The sequence below is a fragment of the Chroicocephalus ridibundus genome, chromosome 9, assembly GCF_963924245.1.
Source record: "Chroicocephalus ridibundus chromosome 9, bChrRid1.1, whole genome shotgun sequence".
Lineage (NCBI taxonomy): Eukaryota > Metazoa > Chordata > Aves > Charadriiformes > Laridae > Chroicocephalus > Chroicocephalus ridibundus.
This window is the reverse complement of record NC_086292.1, coordinates 48,609,510-48,622,832: the sequence shown is the minus strand read 5'-3', so window position 1 is coordinate 48,622,832 and position 13,323 is coordinate 48,609,510. Positions and strand designations below refer to the sequence as shown.

Sequence of the window (13,323 nt, the reverse complement as noted above, 5' to 3'; positions counted from 1 at the left end):
TCCGGTGACAGCTAAAATAACGGGAAGACACACCCACTTAGCACCAGCATATTTACATTAACTGCCTCCGGGACCCCGCGGCCGTCAATCACCGATGCGCTCCAGTCAATCACGGCGCGGCTTTAAGGCACGGCGGAACGGGGAGGGAGGGAGGGAAGCGGGGGGGGGGGTGTGGGGGGCCGCCACCGAGCGGGGACCCGCCCGGGCTGCCCGAGGTAAGAGCGGGGATAAGCCCCGGGCCGCACCTGCGCGGGGCTCCGCGCCGCTCCGCGCCTCCCCCCCCACCTCCCGCTGTGCGGGCATCCCTGGGGGGGGAGGGATGCTCGTTGAAAGTTTGCGTGGGGAGAAGGCGGCAACGAAAAGAGGAGCCCGGGGGGGTTGGCGGAGGGGGCCCATCGAAATCGGGGATGCGCTGCTACCGCGCACCCCCCGCCACACACACACACACACACACCCCTCACCGGGGCGCCCGCTCCGCCGGCGGGGCGCGGATGCGGGAGCGGTGCCGGGGGTGAGGCGGGGCAGGGGGGGGACATCGGGGCGGCAACGAAATCCCCGGGAGGCGAGGGCGGGGGGGGGCGCGCCCGTGTTTTTTCGTTCCCCACGGAGGCCCCCGCCGCGCCGGCAGGACCGGCGGACACCGGAGCGGGGGGGTCCCCCCCCCGCTCCGGTGTCCGCCGGTCCTGCCGGCGCGGCGGGGACCCGTAGCCGTGTCCCTGCCCTGGTTGGGTTCCCGCATGCGGCGCTCGTCACGGCCACGTTAATTAAACTGTAATTAATCATCGCGTCCGGCCGCGATCGGCGCAATTACACTGATCAAACAGAAGTTAATAACGGCGCGGATCGCCCCCAGCTATCACTTTTGTGTATCCCCCCCTACCACCACCTTCACCCACCCCCCCCCCCCCTCTTTCCCCGCCATCACCAGCGGCGCCGGGAGGATGCGGCGGAGCCGGCGCGGAGCGAAACGCAGGTGCGGAGCCACCCACCTCCTCCGCGCTCCCCGGGCCGCTGCGGTTGAACCGGGGCCCGGTCCACTCGGGAAAGCGGCCGCGACTCCCCCCGGGACGTCCCGTCGTGGGTGGGTTGTCGGGGGGGGGACGCTGATCGGGTGCTGTCGGCCGGGCCTTGCGGCGCGGCCTTCCCGCGATGATCGCAACCCGAGCCGGTAATTATTCCTCGCCTTTTAATTATTTATCTCTCCCCCACCCCCGCCCCATCCTCCAGCTCAGCGGACGCAGGAGCGCGGTGAGACGCACCCGCTGTGGGGCCAAGCCCCGCTTGCCCTTCTCGCCGCCGGGTTTCGGGGTGATTCCACGGCCTTAAATACCCGCAGCGGCTGCGGAACCGTCTGCGAGGCCACGCCGGGCTGCGAGGCAGCGGCAGCGGCGCGGACCGAGCCGGGACCCCCTGCTCCCGCGGCGGCACGTCGCGGGGGGGGGGTGGGGTGGGGTGGGGGGGATTCCGAGAGGATGCGGTTCTTCCCCGTCCCCCTCCGCCGTGCCCTTCCCCGGGCCGTGCGGCTGCCCCGGTGCCCGCAGAGCTTCTCCGGAGCCCGGAGCGGCGGAGCCGGCCCGCGGCTCGCCCCGACGGCGGTGCGGCAGCGCGGAGCCCCGGGGCGGGGACGGGGACCGGGACCGGCCCCGCCGCTCCGGCCGCTCTCCCCGCCGGCGCCCCGCTCCTCGCAGCCGCCGTATCTTTTAACAGTTGAATTGACTGCAGTTTTTGTCAGTTAATTAGGTTTAATTTACATAATTAGTACAGTATAAAGAGTATTGGGGATAATCAGGAGGTACGTCTCGCTTACTGTGTAAACACGGATTCGGAATTAAAAATCAGATGTAATTAAGGCGTGTGCGCGCGGCTTTTAATTGTAATGAATTTCTAATTAACGCTCAACGATCGCCGCACGCGAGAGCCGGGACGTTTGCGGGATCCGCCGCCGCCCCGGGAGCCCCTCCGGGGGCCGCCGAGCGGGTCGGGGTGCGCGGCCGCGGAAGGGGCGCAGAGGGGCGCGGAGGAGCCGCGGCCGCCGGGGAGGCGGCGGGCAGGGCGGTGCGCCCCGACGGGACACCCCCCCCCCCCCCTCCTCCTCCTCCTCCTCCTCCGGGCCGGTGCCGCTGGCAGGCGAGGCCGACGGATAATTTAGGTTAAAACTTAGGAAGCCGTGTCACGGGTGTATAAATAAATAATCACGCGGGGACGGCGGCGAAAGGCCCCTCTCTCCTGGAGGGCTGTGCCGAGATTGCCACATAAATCACGGCGGTCTAATTCAGTGGAAGTTTAATAAACGCCTCCTATTGGAAATGAATGTTCCCCATTTAACAGTTGTATCAGCACCATATAAAACCATGACCCCAATAAATTTAATTTTAGAGGCCGATCAATCCGGGCTTCTCTCTATCGATCCGCAGCGGCTCTGCGCCTTTACTGCCTCTTCCGCGGCCCTTCCCGGGGAGGCGGGGGGGGGGGAAGGAGCGTTTCGATTAGACTCTTTATTAGGAAAAGATTGCTCCGAGAGGCCTGAAAATTAAACGGTGACATTTTAATTACTGGACATCGACAAAGGGAGCGGGCGGCGGCTCTCTGCAGGCCGGGCACACTCCGCCTGACCCGCCGTGCTGAGCGCCCGCGGAGGGCGGGCGGGGACGGGCAGCGGCCGTGGTCGGGGGGGGGGGGTGGGGGGCGAGGATCGGGACCTGCCGTGCGACCCCCGGGGAAGCGGTGGGGGCCCCTCGGTGCGCCCCGGGGCCCTTCCCAAACGCCCTGGCTGTGCACGTCTGCCCCCCACCCCAATACGCTCCCACTGTGCGCTCCCACCGTGCGCCCCCCAGCTGTGCACCCCGGCTCTCCCACCGTGCGCCCCCCATCTATGCACCCCGGCTCTCCCATCACGCCGCCCCCCTTCTGTGCACTCCACCGATCCCACTGTGCTCCCCCAGCGCACCCTCGCACTCGCCCTGTCCCTCCCCAACGTGCACCCCTGGATGTGCCTCAGCTCCGCCACTGTCCAACCCTCCCCCCAGCTGCTGCCACCTCGTTGTCCCCGGTCCTCCGACCCCCTACCCTCCCTTTGGCAGTGCTGCCCCTCACCTTTCTGGCCACCCAAGCCCTCCCCGCGCCGTCCCTGCTGGCTCTAAATCTGCCTAATTTCCCTCTGCTGGAGTGGCTGTGGAGGAACGCAACGTACCGGATCGATAGACACGACTTTATTGATTAGGTTAAACCAGTGCCTTTGCGGAGATGGAGCGGGATGAGCCAAGGGCAGCAATTAACTCTACCTTTTCCCTGCCAGGCCGTGCCGTGCTGGGGACGGCCGGGCACCGCAGCCCCCCAGGACGGAGCCACACTCACCTGCGTGGGGCCTGGCTGGCAGCTCTGTCTTGGCTGCAGAGAAGTTTTCCTCCTCCTGCCTGTAAAAGCCCCAGACATCCATTTGCCATTAAACATCTCCCGGCCTGACCGGCTACTTATAAACCTTGAACTTTCGCTGCAGGACTCGGCAGCGAGAGCAGCCGCAGTGGGGTACCGGCGAAGCAGCGGCTGCTCCAGGAGCCGGTAAGGCTCAATCTATAAATCCTGTCCTTAGTGCACACTTGTAGTTTATGGCTGTTCTCTGCACCGAAGGTAAAGCAGCCCCGGGTCAGCGCAGCTCCTCGGCAGCCGCACCGCAGCGCTCCCGCCGCAGCCTCCCGCAGGGAAAGGCACAGACCTCTGAGCTTTTCTTCTCTTAAAGCCCAACCTTCTTTTTATTCAATGTGACCAAAATACTTTAATATAGCCAGAGATTTTTTAAAATTTTTTCCCCTATTAGGCTTTGCCAGAGCAGGCTGGGCAGCCTGATGGTGCAATACTGGTGAGCCGGGGGGGCAGGATGAGGCCAGTAAGTTCAGGGGACGGTCCCCCCCATCCCTCCGTGTTTGTGCCCCACGACGCCTGTGAGCCCACCCAGCCTGAGGGGTGCCCCGGGGAAGGCTGAAGACAGATTATCCTAAAATAACTGCGATAGCTGGGGGCCTCACCATCATGCAATGGGCTGCGGCTCCTTCTCCCCACCGAAGGGCTCCTCTGCTCCCCGGGGCCTGGCTCCCACTGCAGGGACACCATGGCCACCAAGTTGTAGCATCTGGGGCTTGGGCTGGCTTCTGCCCAGGTCTCCACAGGGCAGAGGGCGGCCACAGGACAGCAGTGGGGCAGGGACCAGGCTGCATGGGGCAGGATTCACCCACAAATAACCCCACACAGCTGAGGAGGGTCTCCTGAGCACCCTCCAGAGAAGCTGAGAGGCCACAGCTGGTTCTTCTGCAGCTCTCGCAGAGCCGGGGTCACCTGTGATGTGTTTAACTCAGCCCCGTGGGTGCACTGAGGCCTGAATGGACCAACTCCTGGCAGCTGAGCGAGGTCGGGTCTGCTGGGGTGGTGTTGGGTCTCTTGTGTGTTTATCTCTGCCGGCTGCACGTCTTAATGGGAGCTGGAGGAAGAGGCTCTGCACGCAGATGCTTTGCCTCCAAGAGTCTGAGCAGTTTCGGAACCCTTCGCAGGGAGCAGCGCGGGTGCCGCCTGCTTCAAACCCTTGCAAAGGTGAAGGATTTTCTGCTCCTGTTCGCTGCCCGAAGCAGCCGAGGGTGTTTCTGTGTCCCCTGGCCCCCTGCGCTGTGGGGAGCAGCCACCGAGGGCTCCTCTCTCTGCCCTGGGGAGCCCCCCACAGAGCGGAGCCCTGGCTTGGGGCTCTTGCCGTCCTCTCCTCCCTCGTCTTCCTCACCAGCTGAGGCTGCAGGCTCCCTGGGGGGGGTCCCACATGCATCTTCCGCGGGGCTGGATGCCGATGGCCCCCCTGGGCTGTCCTGCCTGGAGGCAGCGCTGGGCAGCGGTGGCGCAGTGGGAGGCCGAAAGCCGAGCGAGGCGCGTGCTGCCCCGGTGGCATTGCCTCCCTCCCCACCCACAGCTAAAGCCCCTCCGTCACCACACAGCGGTCTCTGTCGTGGGCTCCCAGCGGATTTTGCTCCCTGCAGGACTAGGGATTTTATTTTTTTTCCCAGCAAAGACCCAAATTCCTAGGTTTTGCTTCAGATATTGCCCACATGCATCCTAGAGGGGGGGGTTGCTCGCTGCAGTCCATCCCTTTTCCGTTGATGCCTCCAGGTAAACTTTCCCTGCAGGACCACGAAGCTCCACGAGGCAGGAAAACGCATACACCGCTCCCAGAGTCACTCCTTCAGTTTGCTTATGCTCTCTGATGTCAAAGGGATCCAATGCAGCTCCTAAGACCTTCTCCTAGTGATCGCTCCGTTATTAACATTATCCCGTCGCTGGCCGCTGCCGTCCCTGCTCCACGGATGTACGGCCAGGCAGGCGGACGGGTCGGGGACTCCTCGCAACCCTCGAAGCCACAGCCCGCTGCAATTCCCCGTTTCTGGCTTCCTTGCCCGTTGTACGCGTGCGGACAGACACACGCGCACACACGCGGCTTTTCAGGCTGTTATTCGGAAAACAAAGACTGACGCTTTGCCTTTGGAAAGCTGACAGCAGGACGTATTTGGCCACGGGATACAAGAAACAAAACAATTTCTAATTCCGTGCTGCGTTTAAAGGCGAACTATCCCAGGCTCTTCTCGCAGGATGAGCTTTGCCTGGCAAGGATCACAGGCAGAGAAAAACTGAAAATATTGGAAGTTTTGGCAGATGGGGCATACCCAGTTTTTCCCAGAGCCTGCGCGCTCCCACCTACACACCAGGGAGATGGAGTCCGTCGGTGCCACCGTGACTGGGGTTACAGGGAGAGGAGACGGGGCGGCGAGACGGGTGTGGGGCCGCAGGTGGAGTCCCTAAATGAGCTGGTGGGATGAGGAGTGGGACTGGGGGAGATGGGGGGGGGCACTCAGCACATCTATAACATCCACTGCTGAATTAATGTGTTTGTTATGACCCCCTCCCTCACGCTGTCTTCTGAGCAGGACCCACCTGCAGGGTATAATGATGCTGCATTTTCTGCAAGCCAAGAAATGCCTTGATTCAGACTCCAAAAAGTTGCAGCAGGAAGGAGGAGAGAGGGATGGACGTCCGCAGGCAGCCCCGGCGCCAGTGCAGCGCGGAGAGCAGCACCGCTGAGCCCTTCCACAGCACCCAGCGCTTCCAGCCCTCCCCGCCAGCTGGGAAAATCTCCCTGCCTCTTCGTTCCCCATCCCCGGAGCGCGTTTCGGGGACAGGATGATGTGACACGCAAGGCTGGCGGCAGACCCGGGGCTGGGCTCGCAGCGGCGCGTTTCTCGTGTCTTGGTGATCTCAAAGTCACCTCTGCCTGCGCTGAGGCAGGATTCCCTTCGCTCCAACAGAGCACTGCAGCCCCCCCTTTGCCATGCCGCTCGCAGGGCTGCACCCCCGGGGATCCCTTCGGATGGGTTTGGGGGGGGACCTTGCACCGCTTTGGGGTGCCCCACGCCAGGCGCACCCCGGCTCCCGCATGGCACAGACATGGGGTCGGCACGGGAGAGGAGCCGGGGCTAGGTGCGAACTGGCCGGGGAGCTGCTTGCCCTGGGTGGGGGCACCCAGCAGAGCTAAATCTGCCCAGATCCTGGCCCAATTTTATTGCCTTCCCCCCTCTTCCGCTAACTTTTGCCCCTCGGTGCTGATGGTGGCAAGAAGCGGGATGAATTGCTTCAACTGGGTTCTGCGGGCTCCGGGGATTTGCACCCGCGGGTGCAAAGCCAGGCTAAGATGTGCGTTGGACGGGGTGAGCGAGGTGCTGGGCCCGGGGGGGGGACAGCCCAGTAGCCTCCCTGCAGCAACGCAGACTGGGCTGTGGGTCCGGACCTCGGACACCACGTCCAGGGCAGGAGGTGGCAGTTCAGGAGCTCGACCTCGCTGCTGCTCGGCCCTGGGGCTGGCAGCAAGGCTGGCCGTGCCGAAGATGCGTTCCCCAACCTGCCCACTCCGCTCTCCCATCCCGCCCCTAATCCCCCCCAAAACCAGCGTTAAACTGGGAACGGAGCGGGGCAAGAAGCAGTGCCGCCGAGCAGAGCCCCGGCCACTCCTGCCGTCCCCCTCGCTGCACCAAATCAAGGACTTGGGGAAGGAAAGATGAGAGGCCCCAACCCTCCTCCATGATTGCGGGATTGATTAAGTATACTGATGAAGACAGCAAGGTTAATACGCGTGCCAGTGAATTATAACGCTGTCAGCCTGGTAGCCAGGAGATTTTTCACGTTCCCATCAGCTGGCATCCCGCACAGATTTTCAGGGTGACGTCTTCCCCTCCCAACCTCCCCGCCAGGAAAAGCGAGAGGAAAAGCCTTGGTTTTACTGACTTTTTAACTAAATCCGAGGGAGAGACTTTTTATCCAGAGAAAGCGAATGCAAACCGTTAGAGATAAATAAATGGAAGAGCTGCCCGAGTCTGGTTGGCTCACAGGGAAGAAATTTGTCTCACTTTAGAAAAAAGGACCTGAAGGTATGGGGGCTGTTGACTCATTCATTGTACTGTTATCTGCCAGGGAGGTTGTGACATCAGAGCAATTAAGACAAACTTTAGTCTATAAGTTCATGCCTGCAACCTCTATACTTCAAAAGAAGACAAACGATCCCTCCAAGGAAGGAAACAAAAGTCTTTTCCAGGCTGCTTCCAGAGTAACATTTAGGATTTGCAGTGGTTCAGGAAGAATTTTTCAACGAATTGAGGTATTTTTTTAAAGCTGCCAGTATATAATAAACTACCAGAGTTTTGTTTTGTTTTGGTTTGTTTTTTTTTAGCAAAAGTTTATTTCTAATGCAAAAACAAAAGCCCCAACCTCCTCCCCCACCCAAGTCACACACCCCAACTCTGCCTGTCACGGTCCTCCTCTCTTCTGTGGTTCGTTTGTTTTTTTATTTTTTAATAAGCATCCTGTCACAAGGACTGATTAAATCTGTGTCGGTCTGTTGTGGAAACACACAGCGAAATTGCAGGAGTAACAGATACACAGCAGAGACGTTGCCATCGTTCTTCTTCCCTTTACGGTAACAGCAAACCTGGGAGCCTTTGCCTGACCCAGCTGCCCCCATCGTGCAGCGACTCCAACGTGAGAAAATAAGTGACCAAGGCAGAGCTGAGAAAGGCAAGATGCTTCCAAGCAAGCCACGAACTGCTGTGATAACAAGTAAAACCCTGCAGCCCGTTCCCTGGCCACGAGGGCCAGTGACACAGCACGGCGTGGGCCCCCCGCGCAGGGTCTCTTGCCCCATGAGCTCGTGGGATGCTGTGTGAGCCTGTGACGTCCTTTAGAGGGACAACACCTCTGCCATGGCCCTCAGCTTCCTCGCGTGGCACGGGCAGAACCTCCCACCCTCTGCGCCGCTGCCGTTGGCAAACTCTTGTTGCTCTCCCTCCGCATCCAGAGGCCAACAGCCCGCCTGGGCCGTGCACGGCTCTGGGCTGCCAGCTCCAGCTGGTGTCCACCCAGCAGCATCCCTGCTCCCTGTTTAGGAGAGCGCCGTCCTCTTTCACCTCACCTCTTTCCACCTCGGTAAAAACCGCTCTGCATTTCGGGAGGAGCCCGCAGTGCCTGCGCACGGATGCTCTGCGCACACCAGCGCCTTGTGCCGTCTCTCCTGCTTGGTCCTCCCAGCAAAGCCCAGCCGCCGGGAGCAGAGAGGCTCTGCCCCTCATTTCATGGCGCGATGCTCATCTACCTGCCATGCTTTTACTCCGGAAGGGCAAGCCCTCACCTCCTCGCAGGATGGGCAACTCCAGACGCTTCTTGTTTGTTTGTTCGCTTTCATTTCACACGTAAAACAAGCATTTTGTGGATGTCTGCGCTCAAAGCCAGCCACCAACTCCCTACCAAATCCTCTGAACACTCAGCGTGTCATTCGTACAAGAGCAAAAGACTAACAGTTAAAAAATACTCTGGAGCCAGGAAATATACAATACATTCAGTAACAAAAAAATACAGATATAAAATACTTGCTTTAAGGCTGTGTACAGTTTAACTGAAGATAATCTGAGGACATTAAATTGCTCAGCATCAAAAGAAATGTGGGAAGAAAATTCCTTAATGTGGTGGTGAGGGAAAGGCAGCACCAACTACCCTGAAAGATTTCGTTGATGCTTCTAGAAAATACTTTTTTAGTAAAATATGATCCAGAGAGACCGAGAGTCCGAAGCGCGGGGCTGGTGCTGCTGGTCCAGGACGAGCTGCCGTCTCGCGCGCCGCTGCGGGGCCGGTCCAGCTCACTGCGGTCCTTGGGTCGATCGCCGCTCCTCAAGCATCCTGCACACCCACATGGACACGACTTCTGCGTTCCCATCGTTGTACTGCACGATGAACGGGTGGCCCTGGAGAGCGGGATAGGCAGAGTTAGCCAAGACAAACACAACCCTTGCAGTGAAAACCCAAAAAGGTTCGGGTTTTTTTTCCTTTTTCTTTTTTTTTTTTTAAAAATACATTGGAACATCCTGTGGTTACAGTCATAAAAACGCAATAAACCAGTGATTCAAACCAGTGAACTTTCTCTTGGATCCGTATTATCCATGTACATTGTTTATACAGAGAAGGGAGGGCTGGGGGAACCCGGACTCTTTCCTGAGGCCTTAGCCTAGCACTCCTTGGAAATACTGATGTATTTTTTTTAATGTTCGATTAACTTACTGTGTTTTGGACCAGCTCCTTTCTAGGATGGCCTGCCAGGCTGCTCGACTTCTACATGGTGTTTTGGTAAAACGATATTCTGCCAAAGCCACTAAGTCTGCTTGCAAAGCTCTGTGATCTGTTAATTTTGAAGTTTCTCTCTTTAACAGCCCCCTTGCGCGCTGCTTTCGCAGGCATTAACCTAACGCTCTCCTGTGTCGAAAGCAAAGCGGAAGGGCAGGCTGCGTGCACAACCCGAACTCCTTCATTTGTGGGGCAGAGACTGAACGGTGCCACTGGGCACGTGGAAACCCGCAGCTGTACGAGCTCCACATTCACTTACTTTTATGTCCTTGACTTCGATGGGTGGAAACTTTATGCCTCACCCTGTGTACAGGAATCCCTTAAATGGAGAGTTCTTCAAATTACCTAGGAAAATACCAATATCCCTGCAAGTGTTAAATTCCTTGTGTTGCTTGGTCGCCGAGCTCCCTGCCTGTAGGTGCAGCAGGACCAGGTGCCAGGCTCGGCAGCGCTCACCGCATCCACACGGAGAGGCATTTATTTGTTCATGCACATACGTGCTAGTTACCTGTCATTTGGAGGGATCAGCTGATACAGAAATGAAAATATCACCTAAGTATAACTGGAACAGGCCTTCATGAGAAGCTACTGTTGGAATTAAGTATGATGGAAAGAGAGATAACTATAAAATATTCTCGGTCATGAATTATACGTCTACTGCAGGCACTGGAGGACCGTGTCTTTAGACACCTCGGCAAATCAGAACGGCATCTCAGGATGAAACAAAAATATGGGCTGCAATTTCAGCAGCCAGCTTAGGCAGCTCATGTCTCAATCTGGCCACATTCCTAGAGATGGGAACATGCCATCTTCAGATGAATCTCAAATGAAGTATAAAAATCCACAGGAAACCAAGTACCGCAATTACATAAATGACTGAAAGAAAGCAATCGCCAGGAGAAACCATCACAGATGATGAAAACCTCTACTCCAAATCACTCAAAAGCAGCTCAGTTTTTGCAACACTAAACTTCAGAGCTCTTGCAAAACAACGCCTGAAAGGAGTCGAGGCAGATCTGCCGGGGAGCCTTTCGGGAGGGTGACGTACATGTGGGAGCTACCGGCGCGCAGCCCGCCGCCAGCCGCAGCGGTGAGCCACGGCAATCGGCCCACGGAGAGCGAGCACGGGTTGGACGCGGGGCCCGGGAAGCCTGGCTGTCGGCTGGGTTAGGATGGCACCGAGCGGAACAAGGAAGCAGCACCGGGCTAAACAGAGCACAATAAATCCTCGCAGCATCAGCTCGGAGCGATAAAACACTCTGCGGGGCCAGGGCCAGCAAACACAGGAGCCACAGGAATAAAATATGCCATTATCTACAAGAATTATGGAGGAAGCGTGAGGTGCTGTTGCTTCAACTCTTTGGGATGGCTGGAATCTCAGGTAGAACTTTTTAGGGAGGAGTCTGAGATGTGGAGAGCTCTTCTTCAGATCTTACTGGGACCAGCTCAGCTGCTTTCCCAGTTAACCTTGTAGAGGAAAGACAGAAGAAACGCTCTGGTGGAGTGACTTAGTTGAGCAAGAGGTCCACCGCCAGGAGAACATGACACACAGACTCTGCCATGAAGCGCTACAAACATCCCAAGTGCTTTATTTCACCACATTGGCTTCAGGTGCCGTGAAAGCTGCCAAACAGCCCTGGGCCCGAGTTCCTCCGCGGCACGGGCCCCAGCCAGCCACGGCCCCAGGACCTGGCAGAACAGCAGCTTTCCCTCTCCGTGCAGGCAGCTGTGGGACGCTGCCTGCACCTCCACAGGCTTTTGGGAAGGGCAACGCAAGGAAGGGGCAATGCAAGAGCCATGGCGACCCGAGCCTGCGCACACGGCGCAGAGCCTGGCCCAAACCTTTCCTCAATCTCAGCAACTTTCTGGCATCCAACATCTCAGCTTGAAAAGGGTCCTGGTCCAGAGGCAGGAAAGGCGATGCCGCTCTGCTGCCTGGATTAAGGGAGGTGCCGATAAGCTCTGCCACCTTGTATTTAAAGTTCACAGGAGGAAACCACCACGGAGCAATCTCCATGCCAGTAGGGTCCCCAGACGGGCAGCTACAGGTCCCTGCAGCCAGCCCACCGAGCTGGCATGTTACTTAGCCTTTATTTCCTCTCCCATTGCAATTTCTGCTATACTCTCCTGGTGGGGAAAAACTGCAAATGTGGCTCCTTCACCATGAAGATGGAGGAACACCACAGTAAGAGGCAAGACAGAGATAACGGACACGTAAAGGCGAACTCATCAATAGCTGTCGGGAGCCAGTTCTCATTTCCATTCATCTCAAAGGACTCATTCCCACAATTAAACTCATGAGAGTTGAAGCGATACAGCCCACAGACTTGAGACAACAGGTATATTAAGAGCAAAGGTGTATAAAGAGCAAAGGATGTTGTTAAAAAAGGTGAGGGAAAGACCCCGAAAGCCAGGAAAAAAGGAGAGGTAAGACTGCCTGTGGGGCTAACAAAGAGCTGTGAGGTGGTAGCAGACACAGCTACACCAGTCAGGACATTTAGTGGCTTAATCTCTCAGCGGTGAAACAGACCTTACTTTGGAACTGCTTAAATGAAACTTTTTCCCATCCATTCATCAGAGTGGAAGAGACCACACAGCTTTATGCCGTGAACCACGCTGCAAGCATGGCCGGGCCTCGGTGGAAAGAAGATAATTTAATTCCAACAACCATATCCCAGGCACCTCCCAACAAACCTCACTGCTGATCATCAGTGAGTATATGAATAATTTCAACAGCCGCTGGCATAACCGCAGGAGCAAAACCCATGATGCAGCGAGGTCTGTTAGGACCTGCGAGCGCAAGGACTACACGGCAGCAGAGCACGGTGGTGGTGACTGGGTGTGCAGGACGCACCAGGACGGGTCATACCCCCGTGTTTCCTCTCCGGCGTTCATTCACCGCCCTGCAATGTCTATCGCAGCAACCCTCGGTATTTCAGCCCGGGCAGGGGGAAGCTGCGCTCCTGGGTTTCCTCTCCTTTACCAGCCTGACCTGGTTGGTCACTCCTTGGATTTCTTTAATTAGCGGGTGCACACAATACCCAGCCTTTGGGAACACCTTACCTTCGCACTGCAGGCTCTCACCCGATGGCTGCCCTGCTTTTTCCCCCAAGGAAAGCTTCAGCCTGCTCAGTCTATAACTCCAATTCGAAACGGGGCGGGGGGAAACCACGCCAAGAGTCTACAGAATCTAAAAGACAACGCAGTGACTAGGGTGAAGCCACAACAGAAACGGCACAGTTGCAGCCTGAAGAAAGCTCATGAGTTTTCCTACGTACAACTCCTTTTGTGTGAAAGCCACACGTGTGGATGAGCCCGTCCCACGGAACACGACCGCTGAGATGCCAAAGTCCGCAGATGCGAGATCACACCACTCCTGCAAACTGGAGGCCGCAGCGCGACTCTCATGCCACTACAGGTTTCCAAAGCAAGGTCGGTTCAAAGAACTTGCTTTCCCTTCTCAGATTTGTCAGCGCTTCCCACCAGGCTCAGGCTGCAAGCCCTTAATTTTATCTCCAGGCCTTTGAAATTGTGGGCAGCTGCTACCTGCCATTGCAATCGACCTTTCCGAGTTTGCTCTTTGTAACTGCTACAGGAATAGATGTTTTCCCCCAATATTCAATTTTTTGAAGTAAA

General features: G+C 57.6%; 1 protein-coding gene across 3 annotated transcripts in view; it reads right to left on the bottom strand.

The window, feature by feature from the left end:
- Positions 1–8,887: 8,887 nt before the first annotated feature.
- The window catches only part of MAP2K5 (mitogen-activated protein kinase kinase 5), a 141,509-nt gene continuing 137,073 nt past the window's right edge, over positions 8,888–13,323 (bottom strand). For all 3 annotated transcript variants that reach the window (XM_063346221.1, XM_063346222.1, XM_063346223.1), the window contains one exon: positions 8,888–9,311. In XM_063346221.1, the coding sequence (XP_063202291.1) occupies positions 9,207–9,311 (105 nt within the window). In that variant the 3' untranslated portion in view covers positions 8,888–9,206. The remainder of the gene's footprint in view (positions 9,312–13,323) is intronic.